Genomic DNA, 27,913 nt, shown 5'->3' with positions numbered 1-27,913 from the left:
ACATTGTCTGGACAAGCGCTCGGTGACCGCTACCAGGAACTCAGGATGTTCCCCCTCGCTTTCCCCACCTACTGACCAACCCGTCCGTCTGTCTGTGCGACCGCCCGTCCACAAGATAAAGCAGGGAAGCGACTCAAACGTTCAGTAATTTTATTTCAATTATTCCCCCACAGAAAAAAAGTGCTCAAACAATGCGATTGAAGTGCTAAATCTACAGATACAACATCTCAATCCCTATGTTAAATAAAAATCAGGGATAACAGATCTCATTAAGCATTAAAATTGTCAACACCCCCCCCCCCCCCAAAAAAAAAGGACAAACTAAAGGATGGCGGAGGAAAGTGAACTTTCACACGCCGCGTCCTCTCGCCATCCTCGGGGTCACGGGCAACTTCCCGAGCGAAAATGAAGCACACAGCGAAAAATAATGTTGAACAGTTTCTCAGGGAAACGCGACGCCCTGTTTAACCTAAACAAAAGTAAACGTGTCTGAAGCACTCCCTGCGACTTAAAAGTCCAAAACACAAAAGATAAACACACGCACTCACACACAGAGACACACGATCGGGTGACTCCGAGGACGGATTTTCCGGCAACAAGTCCTTTGTGTCATTTTTCCTCTCCAGCTTTCACGATCTTGGGCACATCAAGGCTACAATGAAATGATTGAAATCAAAGGGCAGCGAGACTGGGGTCTGTGACGAATTAGTTGGACTTACACATTTTCCCCTAATAATTCCCCACCCCCCCCCCACACAAAAAAATCAGATGCTCAAAAATTATTCGCAAAACAAAACCCGCCTGTTTTGCCTCATTTTTTAGAAGTCTGCGTTTTCTTGGGTAACAACACGGCCTGGATATTGGGCAGCACGCCTCCCTGCGCGATGGTCACCCCTCCCAGCAGCTTGTTGAGCTCCTCGTCGTTCCTGATGGCCAGCTGGAGGTGGCGGGGGATGATCCTCGTCTTCTTATTGTCCCGGGCCGCGTTGCCGGCCAACTCCAGGATCTCAGCCGACAGATACTCGAGCACGGCCGCCAGGTACACCGGTGCCCCGGCTCCCACTCGCTCGGCGTAGTTGCCTTTCCGCAGCAGGCGGTGGACGCGGCCGACCGGGAACTGCAAGCCGGCCCGAGAAGATCGGGACTTGGCTTTGGCCCGTGCCTTACCGCCGGTCTTACCTCTGCCGGACATCGTTCGTGGCTGCTGAATTTGTAATGGACTCGCCTACTCGATACAGTGTAGCTGCCGCGGATACAACGTAACCGCTTGTCAATCTCCGAAACAATGTAACCGCTTGTCAATCTCCGAAACAATGTAACCGCTTGTCAATCTCGGATACAATGTAACCGCTGGTCAGTTTCCGGAACAATGTAACCACCCGCCGACTGCTGCTACAATGTAACAAACAAGCAGCCGACCAGTTTCTAGAACCCGCATTGGCTCCACCCCCACCACGTCACCGCATATTAATAACCTGCCCTACGTCACCAACAGCGCACTGCCTGCCACCGGATTGGTCCGCCGCAGGCCAGGTAACTCTCCCATTGGATTTAATTTGGATCCTTCATTTGCATATTGCTGCATACGCAAACCAGCTCGCTGGGCTGGGAAGCGCCAGTGTTTGGAGGGCCGGCTGTGTTGGCTGCTTTTCATCCAAACCATCTGTTCATCTTGTGACACAAAAACATCCCTCACAATTACATGCGCAGTATTTGCTTTCGGTATTATGTCCTGACAATCCCTCCGTGGCTCCCTCGTCTGAACTGCGGGTCAGGAGCCTGCAAAAACAATGAATTTCATTTATATGACCACCGTGACTGAGAGCAAAAATAATGGGCGATGTGGAACGAGCTGGTTAGAGGGACAATACAGATGAGTCAGAAAGTACTATGTTGGGATACAGGGTGTGAATAATTTGAAAGGCAGCATGCATCATTTTCAGGAGGACCAGGAGATTTGAACATCTGCTTCCGAAGTTCTCTCATCCTGGAGGTTTCCTGGATCTGTGGGGAATGCACATCTCCAACACCATTGGTATTGGTTTATTATTGTCACTTATACTGAGGTACAGTGAAAAACTTGTCTTGCACACTGATCGTACAGATCAATTCATTACACAGTGCATTGAGGTAGTACAGGGTAAAAACAACAGAATACAGAGTAAAGTGTCACAGCTACAGGGAAGTGCATTGCAGGTAGAAATAAGGTGCAAGGTCAAACAAGGTAGACTGTGAGGTCAGAGTCCATCCCATCATACAAGGGAACCATTCAATTGTCTTATCACAGTGGGATAGAAGCTGTCCATGAGCCTGGTGGTACGTGCCCTCAGGCTCCTGTATCTTCTACCTGATGGGAGGGGAGAGAAAAGAGAATGACCTGGGTGGGTGGGGTCTTTGATTATGCTGGCTGCTTCACCAAGGCAGTGAGAGGTATAGACAAGAGTCCAAGGAGGGGAGGCTGGTGTCCGTGATGTGCTGAGCTGTGTCCACAACTCTCTGCAGTTTCTTGCGGTCCTGGGCAGAGCAGTTGCCGTACCAAGCCGTGATACATCCAGATAGGGTACTTTCTATGGTGCATCGATAAGTGTTGGTGTGTCAAAGGGGACATGCCAAATTTCTTTAGCCTCCTGAGGAAGTAGAGGCTCTGGTGAGCTTTCTTGGCCGTGGCATCTATGTGGTTGGACCAGGACAGGCTATTGGTGATGGTCACTCCAAGGAACTTGAAGCTCTCAACCCTCTCGACCTCAGCACCATTGATGTAGACAGGTGCATGTACACTGCCCCCTTTCCTGAAGTCAATGACCAGCTCTTTAGTTTTGTTGACATTGAAAGAAAGGTTGTTGTCATGACACCATTCCACTAAGCTCTCTATCTCCTTCCTGTACTCCGACTCATCATTATTTGAGATACGGCCTACTACTGTGGTATCATCTGCAAATTTGTAGATGGAGTTAGAGCAAAATCTGGCCACACAGTCGTGAGATTATAGGGAGTAGAGTAGAGGGCTGAGGACGCAGCCTTGTGAGGCACCAGTGTTGAGAATAATCATGCTTGAGGTGTTGCTGCCTATCCTCACTGATTGCAGTCTGTTGGTCAGAAAGTCAAGGATCCAGTTACAGAGGGACGTGTTGAGTCCCAGGTCTCGCAGTTTGGTGACAAGCTTGCTTGGAATTATAGTATTGAAGGCAGAGCTGTAGTCAATAAACAATAGTCTAATGTAGGTGTCTTTACTGTCCAGATGCTCCAGAGCTGAGTGTAGGACCAGGGAGATGGCGTACGCTGTAAACCTGTTTCAGCGGTGGGTGAATTGCAGTGGGTCGAGGTTGTCTGGGAGACTGGAGTTGATGCGTGCCATGACCAACCTCTCAAAGCACTTCATGATGGTGGATGTCAGAGCCACTGGTCGGTAGTCATTGAGGCATGTTACTTTGCTTTTCTTCAGTACCGGGATGATAGTGGTCTTCTTAAAACAGGTGGGAACCTGAGATTGAAGCAGGGAGAGGTTAAATATGTCTGCAAGTATTTCTGCCAGCTGATCAGCACAATATCTGAGCACACGGCCAGGGACACCATCCGGGCCAGGTGCTTTTCATGGGTTCACTCCCCGGAAGACTGATCTTACATCCTCGACAGTGACCACAGGTTCAGTTCCATAGGAGGCTGTCAGGGTGGTGGTGATAATCCACTCCCCTTCTGTTCAAAACATGCATAGAATGCGTTAAGCTCATCAGGAAGGGATGCGCTGTTGTCGGCGATGCTGCCTGACTTTGTTTTGTAGCCCATTATAGCGTGTAAGCCCTGCCACAACTGATGGCTGGTCTGGGACTCTATTTTGAACTGATATTGTCTCTTGGCTTTACTGAGGTCGTATCTCAATTTCTTGTAAAGATCAGGGTCACCTGACTGGAATGCAGCGGTCCTTGACTTCAGTAGGGAGTGGATCTCCTGGTTCATCCATGGTTTCCAGTTTGGGAACACCCTGATTGTCCTCATGGGTCCTCCAGCGTGAGCAAAGCTTGGCTAAAGTGACCTTTCCCCACTTTTAATCTGCAATTCCTGCCAAAGAATCACAAGCAAAGGTCTGGGGAAGGATGCAAGGGTCCTTGTTGAAGTTCGTTCAGAGCAGCTGCATTTGGAGGACTCTCTGATCGGGCTGTTCCCGGGGACACTCACCGAGACGGACATCAAGTGCTGCTGGAAGGTCATCAGCTCGGTGAAAGAAGCTCTTTGGTCTGCCCGAACCTTGTCGGTCTCCCAGTGTCAGGAGAGGTCTGTAAGGGAATGCTGCCAACATGTATGTTAATGGGCATCCATCATGATGTGATGTACATGTTTCCAGGGAAAAAGGAGAAAACAAACCAAACATTCCCAATGCACACTGCCCTTGGGATGGCTGCTCCGTGGATGGGATGAACATTCACCTCTTTGTAGGCAGTGTGTTTCTCAGGAAGATCTGTAAAGGGATGCAAGGGTCCTTGTGGAGGTTCACCAAGCAGCTACCTAAGACTGATCTAGGGGCTGTTCCCAGGGACACATACTGAGGCTGTTGTTGGAAGACCATCATGTAGATGCCACGGCCAAGAAAGCTCACCAGCGCCTCTACCTCCTCAGGAGGCTAAAGAAATTTGGTTTGTCTCCTTTGGCACTCACCAACTTTTACCGATGCACCATAGAAAGCATCCTACCCCGATACATCACAGCTTGGTACGGCAACTGCTCTGCCCAGGACCGCAAGAAACTGCAGACAGTTGTGGACACAGCCCAGCACATCACGGACACCAGGCTCCCCTCCTTGGACTCTTGTCTTTACTACTCGTTGTCTTGGTGAAGCAGCCAGCATAATCAAAGACCCCACCCACCCGGGACATTCCTTCTTCTCTCCTCTTGTATCAGGTAGAAGATACAGGAGCCTGAGGACACGTACCACCAGATTTAAGGACAGCTTCTACCCCACTGTGATAAGACTATTGAACGGTTCCCTTATACATTGAGATGGACTATGACCTCACGATCTACCTTGTTGTGACCTTGCACCTTATTGCACTGCACTTTCTCTGTACCTGTGACACTTTACTCTGTACTGTTATTGTTTTTACCTGTACTACATCAATGCACTCTGTACTAACTCAATGTAACTGCACTGTGTAATGAATTGACCTGTACGATCAGTTTGCAAGACAAGTTTTTCACTGTACCTCAGTACAAGTGACAATAATAAACCAATACCAATTCCAACTCGGTGAAAGACACATTTTGGTCACTGGTGTAAGGGGACGTTGGGAAGAGAATGCAGCTGACGGGCACGTTCCAGGCTGCAGGATTGATGCACTGAAGCTTGAAGTAGCCAATGCAAAGGCTCTGGTTTTATTTACAAAAACAAGTTTATTACAAGTCCGACAATATTACAACAAGACACCACAAACTACAACAATAACAAAACAGCAACTGGATTAAAATATTCCCATCCTCATCCAGGATGCAATTTATGCCCTGCGGTGCCCAACAGTCCCGGAACACCTCCGTGGTGCTCGTGGGCACCGCACTTTCCTTTTCTAGGGATACCCAGGCATGAACGTACCCCTGGTAGATTGCCAGACCATCAACTCAGGCGGAGACCTTGGCTGCCCGTGTGAAGGCTCAGTGGGAAAGGACAATAGTCTGGGGTCCTGCAGCCACTGGACACTGTTCAAACACTTTGTGGGTGCATTGTTTACAGAGAAAACGTGAGTGGTTTTGATGAATTATAAAGGAATGTGTTGGTTTGATGGTACAATGATTGTAGAGGAAGATGAGTACCGATTGGTTGTATTTTGGAATTGGAATGGAATTGGTTTATTATTGTCACTTGTACCGAGGTACAGTGGAAAACTTGTCTTGCAAACCGATCGTACAAATCAATTCATTACACAGTGCATTGAGGTAGTACAGGGTAAAACAATAACAGAATGCAGAATAAAGTGTCACAGCTACAGATAAAGTGCAATGCAGGCAGACAATAAGGTGCAAGGTCATATCGAGGTAGATTGTGAGGTCAAGAGTCCATCTGATTGAAAAAGGGAACTGTTCAATAGTCTTATAACAGCGGAATAGAAGCTGTCCTTGAGCCTGGAGGTACGTGCTTTCAGGCTTTTGTATCTTATGCACGATGGGAGGGGGGAGAAGAGAGAATGTCTGGGGTGGGTGGGGTCTTTGATTACGTTGGCTGCTTTACCGAGGCAGCAAGAAGTGTAGACAGATTCCACGGAGGGGAGGCTGGTTTCAGTGATGTGATGAGTGTGTCCACAACTCTCTGCAGTTTATTGTATGTATTATGAATACAGTATATTTTTGAAATAAAAACGTCAAAGAAAATTTATGCCACGTAAGGAGGCCATTTGGCCCATCGTGACTGTACTAGTCAGAGCCGCTCAGCCTCATCCCACCTTGCAGCTCTGGGTGTGCAGTCCTGCAGGTCGCTGCTCTTCAAACACACGTCCTGGTGAAAGATGGATGAAGGTTTTATCTCCATTGTCCTCCCAGGCAGTGAGTTCCAGATCCCACCACCCCCTCTCGCTCAGAGAGATCATCGTCACTGCCACTGTAATCCTTCCCCCGGCTGCACTGTCTGGTTTCAGAGCTGCAGAGAACTCTCCTTCATATTCATGCAATCCGTGCTCCTCATAACTTCACACACCTCAGTGAATTCTCCTCCGAACCTGCTCCTTTCCAAATGAGCTTCTCTGATCTTTCCTCGTGGGAACTCTCCTGGCAGCATCCTCGTAAATCTCCTCTGCACCCTCTGAAGTGCAATCGGATCTTTCTTGTAATGTGGTGAGCAGAACTGTGCACATTGCTCAAGCTGTGTCCTCACCTGTGTTGTGTCCAGTTCAGCATGACTTCTGTTATACTGTGTGCCTCAACTAATGAAAGAAAGCCTTTAAAATCACCTTCTGACCGTTAAGGATGTGCATTTCACGATTCCCTCTCTGTTGATCCACACCATTCAATTTCCCAGGCACCGTACATTCCCTTCCACAACACAAACTGCTGGGGGAACTCAGTAGGCTGAGCAGCATCTGCAGATTTAAGCATCTACAGTCTCTCGTGTCTCCATCCCATTGCCGTGTTGACCTTCCCCAGAAGCCTCGCCCCACACACCTCCTCATTAAATTGCATTTGCCCCTTTTCTACCCAACTGACCACACCATCGAGATCAGTCCTGCCCACACATCCTGTTCCAGTCCCTGCAAGTTTCCTTATTGTGCCACCTACTTTGACTAATTAATCATTGGGCCGAGTGGTCTAAGGCACTGGATTTAGGCTGCAGTCTCTGAGGAGAGGTGGTTTTGAATCCCACCACTGCCAAGCTTTGAATTTCATAATCAAAGACCCCACCCACCCGGGTCATTCTCTCTTTCCTCCTCTTCCATCAGGTAGGTAAGATAAGTTAAGAGATCTTTATTAGTCACACGTACATCGAAACACACAGCGAAATGCATCTTTTTGCATAGTGATCTGGGGGCAGCCCGCAAGTGTCGCCACGTTTCCGGCGCCAACGTAGCATGCCCACAACCTCCTAACCTGTACGTCTTTGGAATGTGGGAGGAAACCGGAGAACCCGGAGGAAACCCACGCAGACACAGGGAGAACGTACAAACTCCTTACAGACAGCAGCCGGATTTGAACCCGGGTTGCTGGTGCTGTAAGGCGTTACACTAACCGCTACACTACCGTGCCTGAGGGCACGTACCACCAGGCTTAAGGACAGCTTCTACCCCACTGTGATAAGACTATTGAACGGTTCCCTTATACGATGAGATGGACTCTGACCACACGATCCACCTTGTTGTGACCTTGCACCTTATCACACTGCACTTTCTCTGTAGCTGTGACACTTTACTCTGTACTGTTATTGTTTTTACCTGTACTACATCAATGCACTCTGTACTAACTCAATGTAACTGCACTGTGTAATGAATTGACCTGTACGATCAGTATGCAAGACAAGTTTTTCACTGTACCTCAGTACAAGTGACAATAATAAACCAATACCAATACCAAGTGAAGGAGTGCATACTGGGCCTGTGGTATCCCTGGGGTAATAGCCCTCCAGTGACAAGTACACTCATCAACCTGCTTCCTGGCACTGAGCCACTCTCCCTTGGATCCTGCATGGTTTTAGTTTTTGATCAGTCTGTCATGCAGGACCTTGTTAGAAGCCTGTGTTCCCATGGTCTACCACAGAAACATAGCTTTATTGGCAAGTCTTACAGGACATCACTGATTGGAATCCCCCATGGGAGACTGATCCAAGGGGCTAGGGCCCAAGGGATCCAGGGCAAGTTGGCAAGTTGGATCCAAAATTGGCTTGGGAATAGAAAACAAAGGTGAAGGTAGAGGGGTTGTTTTTGTGAGTGGATGTCTGTGAATGGTGGTGTCCCACATGGATTGGTGCTGGGGACCATTGCTGTTTGTAAAATGTGACTGACTTGGATGACTTTTTAAAATTTTCATTCAAGGGCTGTGGGCTTCACAGGCTGAGCCAGCATTTAACTGCCCGTCCCTAGTTGCCCTTGAGGAGGTGGTGGGGAGCTGCCTTCTCGAACCGCTGCAGTCCTTGAGATGGGGGTGTACTCACAGTGCTGTTATGGAGGGAGTTCCAGGATTTTGACCCAGCGACGGTGAAGGAACGGAGATATATTTCCAAGTGAGGACGGTGTGTGGCTCCGAGGGCAACTCCCAGGTTGTGGTGTTCTCCGTGCTTTAGCTGCCCTTGTCCTTCTCGCTGGGAGAGGTGGTGGGTTTGGAAGGTGCTGTCTGAGGCGTCTTGGTGAGTTGCTGCAGTGCATCCTGTAGATGGTCCACACTGCTGCTACTGTGTGTCGGTGGTGGAGTGAGTGAATGGGTGTGGAAGGGGTGCCTATCAAATGGGCTGCCGTGTCCTGGGTGGTGTCGAGCTTCTCGAGTGTTACTGCAGACAGCAGTGTCCTTGAGGCAGGTTTATCTGCATCAGATTCTGCTACAGTTCACCACACACAGCCCACACAAAGAATCAGCTGATGGATAAAGGGGGCTAAATGCTACATTGTTGGAAGAATCAGGTTTATTGTCACTGACATATGTCATGAAATTTGTTGTTTTGCGGCAGCAGTACTGTGCAAGACATCAGGACGTAAAAATTACGTCCTCGATGGTGGGGAGGGTTGTACCCGTGATGGAGCTGGCTGAGTCTACAACCCTCTGCAGCCTATTACGATCCTGAATGTGCTGAAGGTTTAATTAAAGTGTAATGTCCAGTGTCCTCTTCTTGACCTCTTATTTGTGAATAGTTGCAAAACTGTAGTTGTAAGACATGATAGGAAGCTGAGCTAAGTGGGTAAAGGGTTGAAGGACATTCGGCTATACAGCTGCTGCCACTTTATTTAACTGTGATAAGGGTCCTCAGTTTTGTAATTACCTGAGGAGATGTTGTAGAACTGAGATAAGAGAGGAAATACCTCTTCATTAAAGTATAAAAGTATCCTTTCTCTACAGTGATTGGTGATGCAACTAATTATCTGTGTGTTGTTTAGAAAGATTGTAAACAGAAAGTGCAGTACTCCCTCAGTACTGCCCCTCCCACAGTATGATGCTCCGTCAGGAATTCCCCTCCGAATGCACACTCCCACAGTACTGCCCCTCTAACAGTCTGCACTCCCTCAGCACTGCAAGGCCCTACAGTGTGCTGATGTCAGTGTTATACCAGGTGGCTGAAGTGCACCGATCGTTGAAGGTGACAGCTTGTTTGAGAAGGCACTTTTAAGAGCAGATGGAACCTTGGCTTTATTATAGAGGAAATGTGTGTAAAGAACCTTATGTAAAGCTTCTTAAATCTCCAGTTGGGCACCAGCTGGTGGATTGTGTCCTGATTTGACCTTGTGGAGAATGATTCCATCAACATCAAGGCCCGATGTGTGATGGAGGGAACATGTTCCACTCCACTGTCCTTGGCTGTTCAGTGTCTGGGGCTGCGAGCTTGGGGGGGGGGGGGGGGGGTGGTAACTGCAGTGCGTTGTGTAGACGGTGCACACCGCAGCCACTGTGCGCCGGTGGTGGAGGGACGGGGTGTTTAGGGTAGTGAATGGGTGCCCATCAGTGGGTTGCTTTGTCCTGTGTCATCTGCAAACTTACTAATCATACCACCTACTTTTCATCCAAATCATTGATATACGTGACAAATAACGGAGGACCCCAGCGCCGATCCCTGCAGCACACCACTGGTCACAGGCCTCCAGTCTGAAAAAACACCCCTCCACGACCTCTCTCTGCCTCCTCCTACTACCAAGCCAATCTTGTATCCAATTGGCTAGTTCACCCTCGATCCTGTGTGATCTCACTTTCCAGACCAGCCTGCCATGTGGGACCCTGTCTAAGGCCTTGCCTAAAGTCCACGTAGACAATGGCTACCTCCCTGCCCTCAACAGTCCTCTCGGTCACCTCTGCAAAACAACAGTCAAATTTGTGAGACACGATCTCCCACACACAAAGCCATGCTGACTATCCTTTATCAATCCTTGCCTTTCCAAATGCAAATAAATCCTGTCCCTCAGAATCCCTTCAATAATTTTCCCACCACTGATGTGAGGCTCACCAGCACGCAGTTCCCTGGCTGATCCCTGCTGCCCTTATTAAACAGGACGAGAGGCAGGGAGTTTTCAAAAGCGGGTGAGTCTCTGTGCTTGTTTTTCTTTTTCAGTGAGCAGGACCCTTAAGAAGCAAACTTGTATATTGTTGGTTATAATTGGCTAATTAGCTAATCGGCAGCAGCCAGTGAAAAGAAGCTAGGGTTAAGCGGGAGCGGGCATTTTGGAGTGGTTCAGTGTTAGAGTGAGGGACTGAGGCTTTGGCTCAAGCGGCTTCAGTGAGAAGAGGCTGAGTAAGTGACCTTGGTGAGGGTGAGTGTGAGCAGCTCTTTAAAACGATGGTTTCGGTAAGAAGGTACGAGTAAGGTCTTTATTTTGTTTGTCTGTAAATCCTCAGTCCTTGATTCAGTGCAGGCAGGATGGCAGTTGGGGCAGTGGAATGCTCCTGCTGTAAGATGTGGGATGTCAGGGAGCCTCACCGTTCTCCCTGGTGACTACATCTGCAGGAAGTACACCCAACTGCAGCTCCTGACTGGCCAGGTCAAGGAACTGTAGCTGGTTGGATGTATCAGGACCATCCGGGAAGCTGAGAACCTCATAGATGAGGACTTTTACCGAGGTGGTCACACCCAGGGTACAGGCTGCAGAGAGATGGGTGACCACCAGGAGAAGTAAGGGGAGTAAGCAGTCAGTGCAGGGTTCCCCTGTGGCCATTCCCCTCAGCAACGTCTACCCCTTTGGATACTGCTGGGGGAATGACCTATCAGGGCACAGCAGCAGCAGCCAGGTCAGTGGCACTGTGGCCGGCTCTGCGGCTCAGCAGGGAAGGGTAAAGTCAGGCAGAGCAATAGTGATTGGAGAGTCAATAGTCGGGGGACAGACAGGAGACTCTGGTCATGAAAGAGACACCAGGATGGTGTGTTATCCCCAGGTGCCAGGGTCGAGGATGTCTCAGAGCAACTGCAGAATATTCTCAAGGGGGAGGGGGAGCAGCCAGAGGTTGTGGTGCACGTTGGCACCAATGACATAGGTAGAAAAGGGGAAGAGGTCCTGCGCAGTGAGTGTAGGGGGTTAGGAAAGAGACTGAAGAGCAGGACCTCCAAGGTAGTAATCTCTGGGTTACTCCCGGTGCCACGGGCTAGTCAGGGCAGGAACTTTTTTTTATTCAAGATAAACTTTATTCATAATAAAAAACAAGCTATACAATTACAGAACAGTGCAAACCTTTACATTCTTGTACAGATCATTCATTAGTGTTACCTTTTTATATATATAGGCTGATAGAACAGATGAATGAGTGGCTTTGGAACTGGTGCAGGGGGCAGGATTTCAGGTTCATGGATCATTGGAACCTCTTCTGGGGCAGGGTGACCTGTACAAGAGGGACAGGTTGCACCTCAACTGGAGGGGAACCAATATCCTGGCTGGGAGGTTTGCTAGTGCTACTCGGGAGGGTTTAAGCTAGTTTGGTGGGGGATGGAAACCAGGGCACCGGGTCAGAAAGTGGAGGGATTGAGAGGAAGGGAGATGTCAGGGCCAGTAAACACAGGCAGGAGCAAAGTAACAGACACGATGGGATGGACAGTTTGAAGTGTGTGTATTTGAATGCTGGGAGTGTTATGGGTCAGGGTGATGAACTTAGAGCACATGGGACTATGATGTTGTGGGCATACAGAGACTGGTGAGAGAGGGGACCGGACTGGCTGCTTAATGTTCCAGGGATTCAATGTTTTAGAAAGGATGAAGACGGGGTAAGAGAGGTTTGGTGCTGGGTGGGGAATGCACTGCTAATCAGGGGACAATGTCACAGCTGCACTCAGAGGGACATAATGGAGGCTCGTCCACTGAGTTGATATGGGGAGATGTCAAAAGTAAGAAGGTGCAATCAGTCTGATGGGATTATACTACAGATCCCCCCAATAGCCACCGGGACAGATATTCAGGCAGATTAGGGAAAGGTGTAAAACTAATAGGGTTGTTTGTCATGGGGACTTTAACTTCCCTAATATAAACTGGGACCTCCTTAGTGTAAGAGGTTTAGATGGGGCAGAATTTGTTAAATGCATCCAGGAGGTTTCCTTAAATCAGTATGGAGACAGTCCAATGAGAGGAGGGCCATACTGGACCTGGTGTTGGGTAACCAGCCTGGCCAGGTGACCGACCGTTCAAGTGGGAGAACAGTTGGGGAACAGTGACCACAACTCCTTCAGTTTTAAGATCCTTATAGATAAGGATAAGTATGGACCGTGTAGGAGAGTATTAAATTTGGAGCCGGGCAAATTATGGGAGCATTAGGCAGGAACTAGGGAGAGTTAATTGGGAACAGCCGTTTTTCGGCAGGTCCACATCTGACATGTGGAGGGGGTTTAAAGACCAACTGCACAGCGTACAGGACAGGGATGGTCCAGTGAGAAGGGCGGACAAGGATGGCGAGGGAAGGAAACCTTGGATATTGACAGGAAGAAAAAGGAAAAGTATGTCAAGCTGAGGAAGCTGGGATCAAACAGAGCACTTGAGGATTATAAAGAAGCCAGAAAAGAACTCAGGAAGGGAATTAGGAGGGCCAGGAGGGGCCAGGAAAATCCCTTGGCAAGTAGGATTCTATACATATGTCAAGAGCAAGAGGATAACTAGGGAGAGGGTAGGACCACTCAAGGATAAAGGAGGTGTTACGTACCAGCAACAAATGAAACACACCGAGCCATGTATAAGTGTCAGAAACTATTTTATTAATAACGACTTGTGATAATGAGAAAAGTCAAAAATGTTAGATGTTAAACATAATCCCCAAAACTAATAAACTCAAAGTGTGTGTGTGTGTGGTAAATTCCCAAACTCCAAGTCTAGGAATAGTTCTCAAAGACAGAGGTAAGAGAGGTGTTGGTGCTGGGGTGGGGATTTGCACCACTAATAACTCAGCAAGCCATAAGGTGAAACGTGAGCAAAGGCTTTTGCAAAACCACCGACTGAAGAGAAAACGTAGAGAGAATGTAGAGAGAAATTACAAAATCCGCATGTTCCATGATGGAACCCATACGACACCTCAATCTCCGATGATGTCCACTGCTTTATTCCAAAGTGTCTGCCACCCCGAAGGCATTCGATACGTGGCCGCCCACAGAAGTACCTGCTTTCCAGTACAGGTTAATGACAAAGTGGTCTCCACTTGGTTGCTCCAAAAATCCATACATGGATTGCAGTGACAGACAGAGCTATTGTTCTTCATCCATTGATAAGGAGACCAGCAGTCAGTGTCTCTCTCTCACTCTCTGTCTCACTCTGTCTGTCTGTCTCTGTCTGTCTCTGTCTGTCTCTCTCGCTCTCTCTTCTCGACTCACTGAGCAAAACAGCTAGCACGTTTTTACAGTCTTGTTGTCTTGATGACACCACACACACACACACAAACACACAAACACGACTACTCTACTGTCCAGGTGCCTTAAAGGGACATTCACCAAATAGCAACCCGGCTCGTAACAGAGGGAACATGTGATTGGAAGCAGAGGATGTGGGTGAGGTCCTAAATGAGTACTTTGCATCAATATTTACCAAGCAGAAGGATGTGGAGGACAGGGAGATCAGTGTGGAGCGTGCTAATATGCTCGGGCATTTCGAGATAAAGGAGGAGGTAGTGTTTGGTCTCTTAGAGCATTAAAATGGATAGGTTCCTGGGGACTTAAAGGATATACCCCAGGTTATTGAGAGAGGCAAGAGATGGGGCCTTGACCACTATCTTCATGTCGTCTCTGGCCATAGGTGAGGTCCCAGAGGACTGGCGAGTAGCTAATGTTGTTCCATTATTTAAGAAGGAAAACAGGGATAATCCTGGTAACTATAGACCAGTGAGTGTCATGTCAGTGGTAGGGAAGTTACTGGAGAGGATCCTTAGGGATAGGATGTATGAGCATTTGGAAAACCATAGCCTAATTAGGGACAGTCAGCATGGCTTTGTGCAGGGCAAGTCTTGCCTTACTAACTTGATTGAGTTTTTTGACGAGGTGACGAGGGTGATTGATGAAGGTAGAGCTGTGGATGTTGTCTACATGGATCTTAGTAAGGTGTTTGACAAGGTCCCTCATGGGAGGCTCACCCAGAAGATTAAGATGCATGGGGTCCAAGGTGAATTGGCCATTTGGATTCAGAACTGGCTTGCCTGTGGAAAACAGGGGGTAGTGGTCGAGGGGACTTATTCTAGCTGGAGGTCTGTAACTAGTGGCGTTCCTCAGGGATCTGTACTGGGACATCTGCTGTTTGTGATGTATGTAAGTGACCTGGATGAAAATGTGCATGGTTGGTTAGTAAGCTTGCAGATGATACGAAGATTGGTGGTGTTGTGGATAGTGTAGAAGCCTGGCAGAGGATACAGCAGGATACAGATCAGTTGCAGATATGGGCAGAGAAATGGCAGATGGAGTTCAACCCGGCCAAATGTGAAGTGCTGCACCCTGAGAGATCAAATGTAAAGAGACAGTACACTGTTAATGGCGAGACCCTTAACAGTGTTGATGACCAGAGGGATCTTGGGGTCCAAGTTCATTGCTCCCTGAAAGTGGCTGCACAGGTTGATAGGGCGGTAAAGAAGGTGTACAGCATGCTTGCCTTCATTAGTCAAGGCACTGAGTTCAAGAATCAGGAAGTTATGTCGTAGCATTGCATTCAGTTCTGGTCATCCCATTATAGGAAAGGTGTCGAGGCTTTGGAGAGGGTGCAGAAGAGGTTCACCAAGATGCTGCCTGGATTAGAGAGCATGTGCTATGAGGAGAGGTTGGACAAACTTGGGTTGTCCTCTCCGGAGCAGCAGAGGCTGAGGGGAAATCTGATGGAGGTTTATAAGATTTATGAGAGGCACAGATAGAGTAGACAGCTGGTATCTTTTCCCCAGGGTTCAAATGTTTAATACCAGAGGGCATGCATTTAAGGTGAGGGTGGTAAGTTCAAAGGAGATGTGTGGGGCAAGTTTTTTACACAGAGAGTGGTGGGTGCCTGGAGTGTGCTGCCTGGGGTGGGGGTGGAGGCAGATATGATAGGGGCATTCAAGAAGCTCTTAGATAGGCCCATGAATATGAGGGAAATGCTAGGATATGGACATTGTGCAGGCAGAAGGGATTAGTTTAGCTGGGCATTTTATTACTACTATAATTGGTGCGGAACAACATTGTGGGCCGAAGGGCCTGTTCCTGTGCTGTACTGTTCTATGATCGATGTTCTATGAAGGCATAACATCAGCCAGCTCCATCACAGGCACAACCCTCCCCACCATCGAGGACATCTTCAAGAGGCAGTGCCTCAAGAAGGCGGCATCCCTCACTGAGGACCCTCACCACCCGGGACATGCCCTCTTCTCGTTACTACCATCGGGGAGGAGGTGCAGGAGCCTGAAGACCCACACTCAACGATTCAGGAACAGCTTTTTCCCCTCCGCCATCAGATTTCTGAACGGTCCATGAACCCATGAACACTACCTGGTTATTCCTTTTGTTTTGCACTATTTATTTATTTTGTAATTATAGTAATTTTGCCTTTGCACTGTACTGCTGCTGCAAAATGACACATTTCACGTCATTTGTCAGTGATAATAAACCTGATTCAGTACCCCACCAGAGGCTAACGAAGATACAAAAATCTCTGCCAAGGCCTCCTCCCTTGCTTCCCATAACATCCTAGGGATTTATCCACCCTAACTGTGTGTCAAGACCTCAAACACTTCCTCCTTTGTAATGTTGATCCAGGATTCACTGTTCCACTGTATCACTGAATTCCTCGACCCCAAGGGACTGCCTCAGAACTAAGATCAATACAAAAGTGTTGTTATCACATAAGTGCACCGAGATTTTCTCTGACCACAGCCTTGTGGTGCCCCACTAAGTCCCTATCACTCACTCCCAAATCCTCTAGGTTCTAAAACTGAAGCCTGCTGACACGAAACCATATCATTGCTATTCTCTGCAACATCTGGTCGTCCTTGTAAATTATTAACTGATAAGGGATTGACTTCCATAATTAGTCAACATTCTGCTACTTTGTTTATATTTTGTGTATAAATAAAAAAATGCTGGAGAGGTTAACAGGACTGAAAGCTGATAAGACCCCGGGGCCATTTACTCTGCATCCCAGAGTACGAAAAGGTACATGAAAATAGTGGCTACATTGGTTGTCATTTTGCAAAATTCTTTAACTTATAGAAACATAGAAAACCTACAGCACAATTCAGGCCCTTTGGCCCACAAAGCTCTGCCAAACATGTCCCTACCTTAGAAATTACTAGGCTTACCCACAGCCCTCTATTTTTCTCAGCTCCATGTACCTGTCCAAAAGTCTCCTGAAAGACCCTATCGTATCCACCTCCACCACAGTTGCCGGCAGCCCGTTCCACGCACTCACCACTCTCTGAGTAAAAAACTTACCCCCGACATCTCCTCTATACCTACTCCCCAGCACCTTAAACCTGTGTCCTCTTATGGCAACCATTTCAGCCCTGGGAAAAAGCCTCTGACTATCCACACGATCAATGCATGCATATGGGAATGGTTTCTGCAGTCTGGAGGGTAGGAAGTGCAACTTGCATTTAAAGGGGAAGGAAAGAGAAGCTCTGCCTTATAGAATATAGACTCTCACCCTCTCCTTGACTCTAGATGAGAAACTAAACTGAGGCCCACTCTGTGATCTAATGTGGATGTAAACGATTTTAAAGAGGTGTCATAGAAGGTTGGGTCCACGACGTTGTTCTGAGGAACACATGCAGCTCTGTCCTGGGACTGGGATGGTTGATCTCTAACGACCTTCCTTTAAAGTCATAGACTTATACAGCATGGAAACGGCCCTTCGGCCCAACTCATCTCTGCTGTCCAACATGTGACAATAATAAACGAACACCATTACATTCTCATAAAACTCCTCTGCACCCTCTCCAGCGCAATCACATCTTCTCAAGGGGCAATTGGAGCCGGGCAATGTGTTGACCTTTCCCTACCTCTTGAATAATGAACAGTGAATAACTCCCTAAGATCGCAGATATCTCCACCTTCACCAGATTTAACTGCTCTGCCATTGGTGGGTATGTCACCAGTTATCTGGGCTCTAAGCTCTGATGTTTCATCCCTAAACGTTCCAGCCTCTCAGTCCCTCACTCCTCCTTTCTTACATAGCTCCTCGGGTTTGAAGATAACTTGGTTCAACTTCAGTTCTGAGTGGGAGATGTCTGAATGTTTTTGACGTGGAGTGCACATTACCCGAGCCAGTCCCATTTGCCCGCATTTGGCCCATCTCCCTCTAAAACTTTCCCATCCATGGACCTGTCCAAGTGTCTTTTAAACGTTGTAATTGTACCCATCTCTGCCACTTCCTCTGGCAGCTGATTCCATAGACCCACCACCCTCTGTGTGGGAAAACTTACCCCTCTGGTCCCTTTTAAATCTTTCCCCTCTCACCTTATACCTATACCCTCTAGTTTTAGACTCCCCTACCCCGGGAAAAATCACACCCGTCATGATTTTGTACACCTCTATAAGGTCATCCCTCAGACTCCTACACTCCAAGGAAAAAGTCCAGCCTCTCCTTACAACTCAATCCCTCCAGTCCCGGTAACGTCCTGGTGCCCTTTGTGTGACTCCAAGTACTTTAATGTTCCTTGACTTCAGTTGTACCAAGGCTCTCTGATGTCAGAATGGGCCAAATGTAGTCTTTGTGTCATCCTGACATCATCTCTGGGACTCAGCTCTTTGGTCCCTGATTGGACCAAGACTGGGAGAAAGTGTGGGGCTAAGTGGACCTGGCAAAAAACAAACTGGGCTTTGGTGAACAGGTATGGGTGTTGGAGGACCATGTGTTGCCTCCAGAGGCTGGTAGGGTGAAAGGTGGGGACCAAAGGAACTCTATCTCTGTTCTATTTGGAGGGAGTGGGCTGAGAGCCGATGTCTGGGAAAAGGAGGAAATGTGAGTGAGGGCTCCATCAACCACTGTAGAAGGAAAGGCACGTTTCCTGAAGAAGGAGGAGATTTCAGATGTCCTGGAAAGGAAAGCCTCATCTTGAGAACCGCTGCGGTGAGTAAGTGGTGCTTGTTTGCACCATCAATAACAGCTTCTAATGTTCTGCTGAGGACTGAGAGTAGATTGACTGTAGTAATTACCTGGGTTGGACATAGAAACATAGAAAACCTACAGCACAATTCAGGCCCTTCGGCTCACAAAGCTGTGCCGAACACGTCCCTACCTTAGAAATTACTAGGCTTACCCATAGCCCTCTATTTTTCTCAGCTCCATGTACCTATCCAACAGTCTCTTAAGCGACCCTATCGTATCCGCCTCCACCGCCGTTGCCGGCAGCCCATTCCACGCACTCACCACTCTCTGAGTAAAAAACTTACCCCTGACATCTCCTCTGTACCTACTCCCCAGCACCTTAAACCTGTGTCCTCTTGCAGCAACCACTTCAGCGCTGGGAAAAACATATTCTGTTCTTTAAGAGTCATAGAGTCATACAGCACACAAACAGGCCCTTCAGCCCAACTGGTCCATGCCGACCAAAGTGTCCACCAAGCGAGTCCTATTTGCTGTGTTTGGCCCATATCCTGCTAAACCTTTCCATTCGCACACTTATCAAAATATCTTTTAAGCGTTGTTATTGTACCTGTTTCAACCACTTCCTCTGACAGCTTGTTCCACATATGCACCACCCTCTGCATGAAGAAGTTGCTCCTCAGGTCCTCTTTAAATCTTTCTCCTCTCACCTTAAACCCATGCCCTCTAGTTTTTGTTCCCTTTCCCTGGGAAAAAGACTGAGTGCATTCACCTTATGGATGCCCGTCATGATTTTATACACCTCCATAAGGTCACTATTAGGGTGCAATTAGTTTTGGAGTGCTGGTCTTAGCACTATAGCTGGGCTGTTGTCTGGTCCCATAGCCTTGGCTGGATGCAGTGCTCCCTCAGCCATTTCTTGATATGATTGGAATGAATCAAGTTGGCTGTAGACTTGTTTTTATGATGGTGAGGAATTTTGGACCAAGGTCATGATGAGGGAAATTGAAATATTATTGTCACATGTACTGAGGTACAGTGAAAAACTTGTCTTGCATCCCATTCATAAGATCAATTCATTACACAGTGCATTGAGGTAGTACAAGGGAAAACAATGACAGAATGCAGAATAGAGTGTATCAGTCACAGAGAAAGTGCAGTGCAGGCAGACAATAAGGTGCAAGTTCATAACAAAGTAGATTGTGAGGTCAAGGGTCCACCTTATCGTATTAGGCAATCGTTCAATAGTCTTATAACAGCGGGATAGAAGCTGTCCTTGAGCCTGGTGGTACGTGCTTTCAGGCTTTTGTATCTTCTGTACTATGGGAGGGGGAGAAGAGAGAATGTTGAGGTGGGAGGGGTCTTTGATTATGTTGGCTGCTTCACTAAGGCAGCGAGAAGTGTAGACAGAGTCCACGGAGGGGAGGCTGGTGTCCGTGATGTGCTGAGCTGTGTCCACAACTCTCTGCAGTTTCTTGCGGTCCTGGGCAGAGCAGTTGCCGTTCCAAGCCGTGATGCATCTGGATAGGATGCTCTCTATGGTGCATCCATGAAAATTGGTGAGGGTCCGAGAGGACATGGGGAAGTAGAGGTTCTGATGGTAGGTGGTCCTGGTGGAACCAAACTGGCCATTGGTGAGGAAGTGTTACTGACCACCTTCCATCACTTTGATTGTGGGGCTGGAGGAGGTGGAGGAGAGGCCATTCTGGGCTGACTGGTGCTAGCCCACGTTCTACGGCAGTACCGCGCTGGTCCACCAGGGGCCGCTCCAGTCCCACTGCTGCCATGGAAACGCCCAGCGCCTTCAGGACCCGCACTTCGCGGTCTTCGCGGCGCCTGAGTGGGTCCCGCGGCATGTTTCACCCGCCGAACAAATGCCAGTGAGAGCGAAGAGCAGCTAAATCCCGGGTGGCTGCCAACTGTTTGCCGCGGCCCAGAGGAACGGGAGGTGAACCACGTGGGCCGGGGATTGAGGGCGGGGCCAATCCCCCTGGGTTGGGGGGGTGGGGCGAAGAGGAACATGCGCAGTTGGGTCGGGGGTGGGACAAGTGGGCGGGGCCGCGCGTGAAGGGGCGGGGCGATGGAGAGCATGCGCAGTTGGGTCGGGGTTGCGGCGTGTGGGCGGGGCCGATCGGGGAGGGGCGGGGCGTGGGAGAGCACGCGCAGTAGGTTCGGGGCTGCGGCGTGTGGGCGGGGCGGGGAGAACGGAGCATGCGCAGTGGCTCCGGGTCGTCCGCCGGCGGAGTGAGCGCGGGCTGCGCAGCGAGGCGCCCAGAACCTTCGCGAGGTTTCCCGCCGCCGCCTGAGGTAAACGTCCGTGTGAAGCAGGCGGCGCCGGCGCGTCCTGTCCTGCCCTCCCGCCGCCCCAGCATGGCTCCCACCGGCTCGTCCGCCTCCCCCGAGGAGCTGAAGGCCGGCATCAAGCGGCTGATCGACTCGCATCTGGTGGTGGTGTTCAGCAAGAGCTTCTGCCCGTACTGCAAGAAGGTGAGGCCGGGGCTTGGGTCGGGGCCTGCCCGGAGCTGGGGGGACATCAGGGCTCGGCTCTCTCTCCCTTCCCGCCGGCTCTGGTTCACAGTGGGGAACCGCTATGTAAACACGTCACGCCGCGCCCCGCGTGTTTACGGTGGGGAACCGCTATGTAAACACGTCACGCCGCGCCCCGCGTGTTTACGGTGGGGAACCGCTATGTAAACACGTCACGCCGCGCCCCGCGTGTTTACGGTGGGGAACCGCTATGTAAACACGTCCACGCCCGCGCCCCGCGTGTTTACGGTGGGGAACCGCTATGTAAACACGTCACGCCGCCGCCCCGCGTGTTTACGGTGGGGAACCGCTATGTAAACACGTCAACGCCGCGCCCCCGCGTGTTTACGGTGGGGAACCGCCTATGTAAACACGTCATGCCGCGCCCCGCGTGTTTACGGTGGGGAACCGCTATGTAACATGCTACACCCCTGTGTATATACAGTGGGGGAAACACGTAAACATCATGCCATGCCCTGTGTGTTTACAGTGGGGGAAATGCTATGTAAATGCCACACTGCATGTATACAGTGGGGAAATGCCAAGTAAAGGTCATGCCATGCCCTGTGTGTTTACAGTAGAGAAATGCTATGTAAATCTGTCACACTGCAGTGTCTCCCACCCTCTTCTGTGCCCTGTGTGTATACTGTGGGGGAATGCTATGTAAACATGTCACACTATAGTGCTCTCATGCTGGTGCACCACCCCTCTGTGGCTTGGTCTGGTGTTTGTGGCTAAAAATCGAACTACTCTGATAATGTGCAGGCAAAATAAAACTGTTCTCCCTTCTTGGTTTGGCCTGTATGTGACTTGAGTCCCATAACAAAGTGGTGTGTCCCTCTGAACTAGTCTAGCAGGCCATTCGGTTCAAGGGCTGTTCTATTTTGGACTGAGATTAGAAGAAATTCTTTCAATTTGCTATCCCTGAGGATAGTGGATATTGAATTGTTGAGTGTTTTCCAGACAGAGATTGATAGATTTTTTGGAATTGTGTGAATATAGAGTTGGACGAGAAAGTGAAGTTGAGGTACTAAATAGGCATGATCTGATTGAGTGGTGGAGTAGTGCTGAGGGCCATGCACTGATTCCTGTCATTTATGTTTGGAGTTGTTTCTTTGATCCCTTTTATTCACCTTGTTCACAATTTCCTCTTCAGTTTGTCTCCACTTTCCCAAGTATGATTCTCTTTATTTTATCATTTAACCATATCATCACTAAAATATGAGAGCTTCCACTCAGGAATGTAGGATTTTAAGCATTCTTACTCAACCAAGCTTCAAATAATTCCTTTCTGTCTCTTATCAAATGGAGTTTTCACACAAGCCCGGTGCTACTAGGAAAGCTAGGCTGAGTGGAAAAAGAATGGACTTGCATTTTTATGGTGCCTTCCATCACTTTTGGTCACTCTGGTGTTCTTCACAAAGTACTTTTTGAAGTTTAGTCACTATTGCACTGCAGGGAAATGCAACAGTGAGATTTGGTATCTTAATTTGTACTGACTTCAGAATGCCGTTGCATACGTCTACTTTACTGCTGCTGCTCAGCAAAGGTGGCAATGCGTGCATGAATGGTCCATGAGCCCATGAACGCTACCTTGTTGTTCCTTTTTTTGCACTATTTATTTATTTTGTAATTTATAGTAATTTTGTTTTTGCAATGTACTGCTGCTGCAAAATGACAAATTTCACATCATATAAGACAGTGATAATAAACCTGAATACTGCTGGTGTGTAAATTTTCTGTTTGTGGCTATCATTTATCCTGCTTGAGTATTTGTTTTGTAAGCCTAGATCCTCAGGTTAAGTGACAGTAATTCTGTTCACAGAATGACTTCTAATTTAGGTTACTGTATGATCAGATGACAACTGCACGATAGTGAGTGTGAAATTGTCATACCTGATCATAGGCTAGCTTGCATCCTTTGCAGTTTTCAGCAGCACTCCAAATCTTGAGCACATAATCCAAGAGAATACACCACCATGGCATGAGTGAGGGAGTATGGAATTTTTGGAAGTGCTATCGTTTAAGATGTATTGTTTGCCTGTTCAGAGTATAGGACATTAGTTGAAGAGTAGAATTCTTGTAATGTTGTAACGTTGCCCCTGAACCTAAAGTAATATATTAACTGTTTATTGATGCTAATCACAGTTTGTAAGGAAATGCAACAACATTCTTTATGAAATTTATCCAACCTAGATTCTCTTAACATACTAAGAATGTTAAATGAACTAACTTTTTCTTCCTTATTCTAAGTAAAAGCTTGTTTTATGAGTGGCAATAGGCATAGTATTTTGAGTTATTTCTTCATTGGCTGACTAGGATAAGATATTTTATAAAATAAAAAAGCATTGTTCTTCATTCTAACAAAAGAGCAGGAGGAGATATAATGGTGCCGTCTTTCAGATGAGATGGTAACCTAAAGCCCTCCCTGGCACCTAGATAGGAACAAAAGTTCCCATGTGTGATTTGCCAAAGGCAAGGGAATTCTACCCCGTGTACCTGCCAGTATCTATTACACAGTTATTAACTATCTTGTTGCTCTTTGTGTGAAGTCGCTGTATTTCATGAAGTACTACATCATTATTGCTTTCAGGTTTTCCTTTGTTTCCCAGCACTTCTGTCCCATGGATGTCCTTGCCACTGATCAGCTCATGTATGAATGTTCATCTATTGCTACTTGTGGGCATGGGCAGTTTCATGGCTAAGGAAGTTCAAGTACAGCTGAATGTTGCAGTCATCTGCTTTAGTGCCAAGTTTTATCCTCCCTTTTCAGAAGGTATCTTCTTGTGCTCTGTACAGTTCTGAGTGCTAATAACAGGTGGAAATATAAATGGTGTCTTGTAATTTGACCATGGTGTTCCCATGGTAGAATAAAGTCTTCAGGATCTTTGGATTGCAATTGTATTGGAAATACATTGGGTATGATAACATAATGGGTAGGTTAATAGACAAATATTCAGAAGCAAAGAGCATTGATCTGGAAATGTGTTTGAATCCCACAACGCATCCTAGGAATTCAAATTTAACCAATAAATCTAGAATGAAAAATTTAGTGTCAGTAATGGTGACTTTGGAAATACTTGTTTGCCACAAAAATCTAGTCCTGCCTGTGCAGGATCTCAGACCCATGTAGTTACTGTTAACTGTTCTATCAAGCCATGTAGTTACTGTTAACTGTTCTATCAAGCCACTAAGCTTGGTGTAGGTGTTTGGGGGGGTGGGGGGGGGGAAGGCGGGGATGGGCTGGTGAGGGTCCAACTATTGACAGATAAATGCTGGCCTTGCTCACGTTGCCCAGATCCTGTGAATGAATAAACCTGTTATCAAATTTATCAGTTTACCTTTCCCGTGAAGTTTGCCGTGACTCTTTGCAAGCTAATCTAATAAACCAATCCCTTTAACCTGTAATGACCTGCTTGCAGGATTTTTGTGACCAAGTGTTAGTATGGTTGTGGAAGGGCAACTTTATAAATTCCAGATGCACATCCCCTAAATATTGATCCAATACTTTTCCAATGCAATTGAAATAGAGAATATTTAATGCAATCTTGCTCCCTTCTGCTTTATTCTGTTCACAATACACACTAATTAATATATTGAATTTTAATTTAGCAAATGAAATGAATCAGACCAAAAGATTCTAGTTTCCTTTTGCACTGCATTAGCTGATCTTTTCAGGGCAGTACTTTGTGCACTGTAACTGTCCTCTGATCTGGAGTAGATGGAAATAGCTGCCCAAAGATCCCAGCCTTGATTGTTACTAATGCTGCGAAATTTGGCTTGCATTTCTGAGCAGGATGTGGTGCTCTCCAAGCCTGCCTACACTCCTGTTTGTACATAAATAGAACTTGCAATGATGAGGTACTGAAGCATTGCCCTGCCCTGAGCAACCATACCTCAGCAAGATTTGGCAATCTCAGGATGGGCACATGATGATGTAGTTCTGATAGTATTGTGCCTGTTGTTGCTTTTATATGAATTTGGGTTCTGTGTGGATAATTTTTAGGTAGCATTGCTTTCCTTCCATAATGACTGTCTTTTTTTTAAATAATAGGTTAAAGAACTGTTTGCAAGCCTGAGCGTTGATATTCATACTGTGGAACTAGACTTGATGGGTAATAATTTTTTAATCTTTTAAAAATTTTAGTTGATAGTGATCGTCCAATTCTGTTCAAAGATACTGTTTTAATATTTGATGTACTTCCTTATCAGTGTAGACTTTTAGAAGAACTTGCAAACAAAAGGGAAAAGTGCAGAGTCATGCAGAGCAAGGGAAAATGTACAGATTCTAGTTCAAATTGTTTATGGATTATAACTTTATTACTGTGGTGCATAATAAACAATGAAGCTGCTGTGTCATCATACTCCTAGCTTCCTTATTTTTCTTTCCTCTAATCTCATATCTAAACTTCACCTGAGTGATTAGTTTGTCAGCAGGCCACCTTGCCCTCTAGAGAGAAACAAATTTATCACGTCAATGACCTTCTATTGGAATTGAGAATTGTAGATTGATAGAATTCCATTCAGCCCATCCTACTTGTGCTAGCTCTTTGGTAGACTGTTAAAATACCACTGCAGCCCTGCTCTCTTCCTGAAGTCTTGTAAACACTTTTTTTCTGCCATCATTATTCGTATGAATGTTACTCCTGAATCTTGATTCCACCATTCTTTCTGGTAGTGCATTCAAACTTAGCCATGAGGAAGGTTTGGAGATGCTTTGGAATAAGGGGCTGAGTGGAGATTTAATTGAGCTGTACTAAATTAAGTATCTTGAAAGAGTGGTTACGAAGGACCTATTTCTTTACTAGAGAGATCACTAACAAAGGGTAGTTAATAAATGGTAAAAATTTAGAAGGAATTGAACTCTTTGCACCCAGATAGAGGCAGTGTTGTAGAAGTGGAACCTGATCTTTGTGTTGCATTGAGATGTAACCTGAAGCTCATTACAATCACAGCATTTTTCATTTCCTGACAATTTGATTCTGTTTTGGGCAGTTGCTGAAGAGAGAGATGGAGTTGGGGTCCAGAGCTTGTGCCTTTCTTTCCCTTAATATTCTTTTCAGTTTATCCTGTTTTGAATTTCAAATATGCAGTCTGACGATTTGGAGATGGGGAATAAGTAACTACGGGAATCGGGCAAACAGTGGTTTCAAGAGGGAATTTGGCATCTGAAGCAATTCACGAGAGAGTGCATGTTTTTGCATCTATATAGTACCTTTTGTGTTCCATGGAAGTACAAAAGCATTTAAAAGGTTCTTTGTTTGCTATGAAGTAGTTACTGCATAAGAAATGTGAACCATTTTGTGCATATCAAAGTCTTGTAAATATGAGAAATTCATTAATTATTCACAATAAGAGATTCTGTGAAAGGGAGTAACTGGACAGCTGAGTGGGTTTCTCTTCTTAAAATAAAATGTTCAAATAACTTTCAAATAGTATTCTTGATCTCTACCAGATATTGTGTGGGTATTAGTTTTCTGGTTTTTTTCTTCTACTCACTCAGTGTAGTATTGTGATTATACTGAGCTAGTGATCTGCTCAACCACAATCTCATCATAAATCTCTAATACCCATTGAAATTAGCCATTCCCTGAGAATTGGATTGGTATGGGTTTAATTTTCATTCTCTCCCGGAAGATATAGGAGGGAATTGGGTTAGAACGTTACAGCACAGTACAGGCCCTTCAGCCCATGATGTTCTGCCGACCTTTTAACCTACTCTAAGATCAATCTAACCATTCCCTCCCACATACCCCTCCATTTTTCTACCATCCATGTGCCTGTCTGAGAGTCTCTAATATATATCTGCCTCTACCAGAACCCTTGGCAGTGCATTCCATGCACCCACCACTGTCAAAAAAAAACTTACCTCTGATATCCCCCCCGTACTTTCCTCCAATCACCTTTCTAAAAAAAATTATGTTCCTTTGTGTTAGCCATTTCCACCCTGGAAAAAAGTCTGGCTGTCCACTTGATCTATGCCTCTTATCATCTTGTGCGCCTCTATCAGTTCACCTCTCATCCTCCTTCGCTCCAAAGAGAAAAGTCCTAGTTCACTCAACCTATCCTCATAAGACATGCTCTTGAATCCAGGTAGCATCCTGGTAAATCTCCTCTACACACTCTCTAAAGCTTCCACATCCTTCCTATACTGAGGTGACCAGAACTGAACACAATACTCCAAGTGTGGTGTAACCAGGGTTATATAGAGCTGCAAATTTACCTTGCGGCGCTTGAACTCAATACCCCGACTAATGAAGGCCAACGCGCCATATGCCTCCTTAATAGCCCTATCAATTTGCAGAGCAACTTTGAGGGATTATAGACTTGGACCCCAAGATCCATCTGTTCCTCCTCACTGCTAAGAATCCTGCCATTAACCCTGTATTCTGACTTCAAATTCAACCTTCCAAAGTGAATCACTTCACATTTTCCCTGATTGAACTCCATCTGCCACTTCTCAGCCCAGCTCTGCATCCTATCAGTGTCCTGTTGTAACCCTGGACAACCTTCTACACTATCCACAACACCACCAACCTTCGTGTCATCTGCAAATTTACTAACCCACCCTTCCACTTACTCATCCAAGTCATTTATAAAAATCACAGAGCAGAGGTCCCAGAACAGATCCCTGCGGAACACCACTGGTCACCGACCTCCAGGCAGAATACACTCCACCTACAACCACCCTCTGCCTTCTATGGGCAAGCCAATTCCAAATCCACACAGCCAAGTTTCCCTGGATCCCATGCCTTCCGACCTTCTGAATG

The 27,913-nt window shown here is 47.0% G+C and overlaps 2 protein-coding genes across 2 annotated transcripts in view; one reads left to right on the top strand and one right to left on the bottom strand.

Moving 5' to 3' along the window:
- Positions 1–136: 136 nt before the first annotated feature.
- On the bottom strand, positions 137–1,443 carry LOC127571343 (histone H2A). Its single transcript, XM_052017631.1, has one exon. It carries the CDS (start codon positions 1,190–1,192, stop codon positions 812–814), a length of 381 nt encoding a protein of 126 aa, XP_051873591.1. The 5' UTR covers positions 1,193–1,443; the 3' UTR covers positions 137–811.
- Positions 1,444–20,756: 19,313 nt separating this feature from the next.
- The window catches only part of LOC127571243 (thioredoxin reductase 1, cytoplasmic-like), a 48,325-nt gene continuing 41,168 nt past the window's right edge, over positions 20,757–27,913 (top strand). The window contains exons 1-2 of the mRNA XM_052017463.1: positions 20,757–21,104; positions 25,198–25,258. Coding sequence (XP_051873423.1) covers positions 20,829–21,104; positions 25,198–25,258 — 337 coding nt within the window. The 5' untranslated portion in view covers positions 20,757–20,828. The remainder of the gene's footprint in view (positions 21,105–25,197; positions 25,259–27,913) is intronic.

This window comes from Pristis pectinata, chromosome 6 (genome assembly GCF_009764475.1).
Source record: "Pristis pectinata isolate sPriPec2 chromosome 6, sPriPec2.1.pri, whole genome shotgun sequence".
In the NCBI taxonomy this organism is placed as follows: domain Eukaryota; kingdom Metazoa; phylum Chordata; class Chondrichthyes; order Rhinopristiformes; family Pristidae; genus Pristis; species Pristis pectinata.
This window is presented reverse-complemented; position numbering and strand designations above follow the sequence as displayed.

Excerpts from the sequence above, each read along its gene's own strand:
- LOC127571343 (XM_052017631.1), bottom strand. The coding sequence starts at position 1,192 with ATGTCCGGCAGAGGTAAGACCGGCGGTAAGGCACGGGCCAAAGCCAAG.